We start from the raw sequence: 3,907 nt of genomic DNA on the forward strand, positions 1-3,907 counted from the left end.
GAGCAGCAGCAGCAGCGGCAGCAGCTCGTCCAGGAGGAAGTCCAACGGTCCAAGAGCTCGGCGGCCGCCGCCGCCGCTGCCGCCGAGGTTAAGGAGCATAAGGCGGGCAAGGCGGGCGAGTCGCCGCTGGCCAACAGCCTGGGCCTGCAGACCTACTCGGTGGAGATGCCCGCCATGTCGCCCGGCGGGGGCATGATGGGCGGCGGCGGCCTCGACGAGCTCCAGAAAAGGGTGCCAAAGCTCATCTTCAAGAAAGGAAGCAGGAAGAACACAGACAAAAGCTACCTGAACTTCGTGTCGCCGCTGCCGGACCTCGTGGGGCAGAAGTCCTTGTCGGGGAAGCCCGGCAGCTCCCTCGGCATCGCGGCGAACGCCGGCACGGAGACCCTCGGCCTCCTGCAGGGCGCCGGCGGCAAGCAGGGCCCGATGAACAGCAATTACGACGATGCCATGCAGTTCTCCAAGAAAAGGAGGTACCTGCCCACCGCCACCAGCAACAGTGCCTTCTCGATCAACGTGGGCCACATGGTCTCCCAGCCGTCCGTCATCCAGGCCGCCGCCGGGGTCAGCGTCCTGGAGAGCGAGGCCCCGCTGTCGCTGATCGACTCCTCCGCGCTGAACGCGGACATCAAGTCCTGCCACGACAAGTCCGGCATTCCTGACGAGGTCCTGCAGAGCATCTTGGATCAGTACTCCAGCAAGTCGGAGAGCCAGAAGGAGGACCCTTTCAGCATCGCCGAGCCGCGCGTGGATTTACACGCCTCAGGAGAGCACTCGGAGCTGGTGCCGGAGGGGAGCCTGAGCCCCGGGTCCCAGACCCCCTCCAGCGACAAGGCGATGGTGTTGCAGGAATACTCCAAATACCTCCAGCAGGCGTTCGAGAAATCCACCAACGCAGGTTTCGCGCTCGGACACGGTTTCCAGTTCGTCAGTCTGTCCTCACCTCTCCACAACCACACGTTGTTCCCGGAAAAACAGATTTACACTACGTCTCCCTTGGAGTGTGGTTTCGGCCAGTCTGTTACCTCAGTGTTGCCATCTTCGTTGCCAAAGCCTCCTTTTGGGATGTTGTTCGGATCGCAGCCGGGTCTGTACCTGTCTGCTCTGGATGCCACCCACCAGCAGTTGACCCCTTCCCAGGAGCTGGACGATCTGATCGACTCTCAGAAGAATCTAGAGACTTCCTCGGCCTTCCAGTCCTCATCTCAGAAACTGCCGAGCCAGAAGGAGCAGCAGAAAAACTTGGAGTCCTCCACCAGCTTTCAGATGCCATCTCAGGAGTTAGCGAGCCAGATGGACCCTCCGAAGGACATCGAGCCTCGAGCAACGTACCAGATCGAGAACTTTGCACAGGCGTTCGGTTCTCAGTTCAAGTCGGGCAGCAGGGTGCCAATGACCTTTGTCAGTAACTCTAACGGCGAAGTGGACCACAGAGTCAGGACTTCGGTGTCAGATTTCTCAGGGTACACAAACATGATGTCGGATGTGAGCGAGCCATGTAGTACGCGAGTAAAGACGCCCACCAGCCAGAGCTACAGGTAAGCCCCAGGTGACAGGCTGGCGGTCGAAGGATGCGGTTTCTGTTTCGTTCTGAGAACACTGCCATTGGAATGTTTGTACACGATCCTCTTAAGAATAATGTAATGCCCTTTCAATGCAACTTTTCATATTTAGTTTATTTTGTTAGTGTGATTTTAGCTCTGTTTCTATTATGATTTTTAATCGAAATCAATAGATTAAAAATAGTTTGACATTCAAAGTGACAATGTTTAGCAATCAAATTTACATGTATAGATCGTCAGGGAATAGCCCAAAAGTTTTAAATGCAAAAAAAAAAAAAGAAAAAAGAATGGAAAAAAAAAAGAAAAAAAACTATGTAAAAATACAAAACAAAAAAACTTTGTTGCTAGGATTAAGGTTATTCTAATTGCTTTACTCTCAGGAAAGTGTAATAACGCATGGGAATTCTGTACGCTATCACTGTAACGGGATATCCAGTTTACAGATGGTATGGTATACGTTTCACCATTTCAGTAAGGGATCGAAAACATTTCAAATTGCTCTGTCTGGGCTGATAAGATTTACATTTCATCGTTTGAGTAAGGGATCGAAAACATTTCAAATTGCTGTCTCCATCTGGGCTGATGCGAAGTTCGAGATGTGGGCGACCCGTGTTCTGTGGCGGCTTCTTACTGTGCCCTGAGCTTCCCGACCACGTCCATCCCAGCCGGGCAGGACGGATTCTGGGACCTTTGATCAAAGCCTGGGATGATAGCTTTAATTAAAGAAGAAATAATCTTTAAAAAGCACCCTCTCCTTGCCCCACCTGTGACCAGGCTGCGGTTCCATGAGGAGTCAGTCAGCTGACGTCTGGCCAGTGTTGAAGCCTGAGTCGGGTGCCAGTGTTAGGACCCACGTTGGAATTACATAGTTTGAAACGGGGGGTGTGTGTTGTTGTTCTGCGCAGCCGGGAGGCACTGTCCTCTTGTCTGGTACACGTCACCCACACTTCTGGGTGCTTGTGTTTTTGTTTTTTTTTCTCCTTCTGAACCTACGCTCTTTCTAAGAGTTCTGGGCCTTGTCTTGACAGTTTCAACTTTAGAATGAGTTACATTCCAATAAGCATCTTACATGCCTATGGCATCCAAATACTAAACAATAAGATGAACACCTGCCACTCCCCACCTTGAACAACAACAACAGAACCCCATCTAGATTTTCACGTGTCATCACGCCCCGCGCACTCGGAGCTGGAGAGGTGACGAAGGTGTGTAATTCCAGCTGGTGCCATAGCTCACGGGAGGGGGAGTCGGGGGGGGGCCCGCCTTTCGTAGTGACCTCAGAGCCTCTTGGTGGAGCCGCAGCCTGGTCGCACGGTGCACAGGGGCGCCCGTCAGTATTGTGCAGGGGCCGCGCGCAGCCACCCGAGCCAGCTCCCAGCCCCATTGCCATTTGCAGCTGCTGGCGACGGTGGCTGTGCTCCGAACCACTTTTTAGCCATTGTATTTTCCTCCTGATGATATTTTTTAATGGACTTGGGTGTTTGCGCTGATGAGTTTTTATGTACTTTTGGGGATGTCTCAGTCTTACGTCCTCCGCTGACGTCAGGAAAGTACCACTGTTTGTTTGCAGTCTGATTGTGCAACCAGCCTCACGGCGTCCGTGTGTGATACAGTCATTAATTCTGTGCGAGTGTAAGACACTTCTGTTATGAAAGCAGTGTTTGGGAAATAAGAAATTATTAAAATGGTTACAAAATACTAGTTAATTTCCTCCCCACACTTTTCCTCCCTGAGGTGTTGCTTTTGCCAGCTGAAGGCTCGCCTGCGTGTCACCGCAGGGTTCTTAGACAATGTGTTTAACCCTCTTACATACACTTGGTTCTAAAGTCTGTATTTCTTATCTGGGGGACGCGGTTGAGTTCTGCGGGGTGCAGAGCACGAGCTGTGAGGAGGACGGAGAGGACCTTCCCACTGTCTCTCAAGATGTACGGTTCCCCGTGTTTTGTTTTATACAGGTTTTGGATTTCTCTAACTTTTATTGTGTGTACTGAAACTGCATATGTATTATTCTGATTGTTTGCTCTAGTTTACTACCAATAAAAGAACTGTTAATCACAAAATTGCAAATGCGGTACCCTGTGCTTCCTGCACCGTCACCTCGTCTGGATTTTTCTATGCGCCGCGTTTCCTAAAACATTCATGTCTGAGGTGGAACCTGCGGGCCAGGGGCTGGTTCTTTCCTTTCAACCCAAGTATTTCATGTTTCCAGGCTCATTTGAAAATTGGTTGGCTGTTTGCCTTGTGTTTGAGGTTCACTGTATGAAAGCGGAGAAATTTAATATGTGAGTTGGGACATGGTTTCTTGAAATGGGGTTTGCCATCCTAAATACGATTCCAGAGAGGTT

The 3,907-nt window shown here is 51.1% G+C and overlaps 1 protein-coding gene across 1 annotated transcript in view; it reads left to right on the forward strand.

The window, feature by feature from the left end:
• The window catches only part of ZNF281 (zinc finger protein 281), a 29,507-nt gene extending 25,878 nt beyond the window's left edge, over nt 1-3,629 (forward strand). The window contains exon 4 of the mRNA XM_023748434.1: nt 7-3,629. Within this exon, the coding sequence (XP_023604202.1) occupies nt 7-1,542 (1,536 nt within the window). The 3' untranslated portion in view covers nt 1,543-3,629. The remainder of the gene's footprint in view (nt 1-6) is intronic.
• Nucleotides 3,630-3,907: the final 278 nt, after the last annotated feature.

The sequence above is a fragment of the Myotis lucifugus genome, unplaced genomic scaffold (assembly GCF_000147115.1).
Source record: "Myotis lucifugus unplaced genomic scaffold, Myoluc2.0 scaffold_1397, whole genome shotgun sequence".
In the NCBI taxonomy this organism is placed as follows: Eukaryota; Metazoa; Chordata; class Mammalia; order Chiroptera; family Vespertilionidae; genus Myotis; species Myotis lucifugus.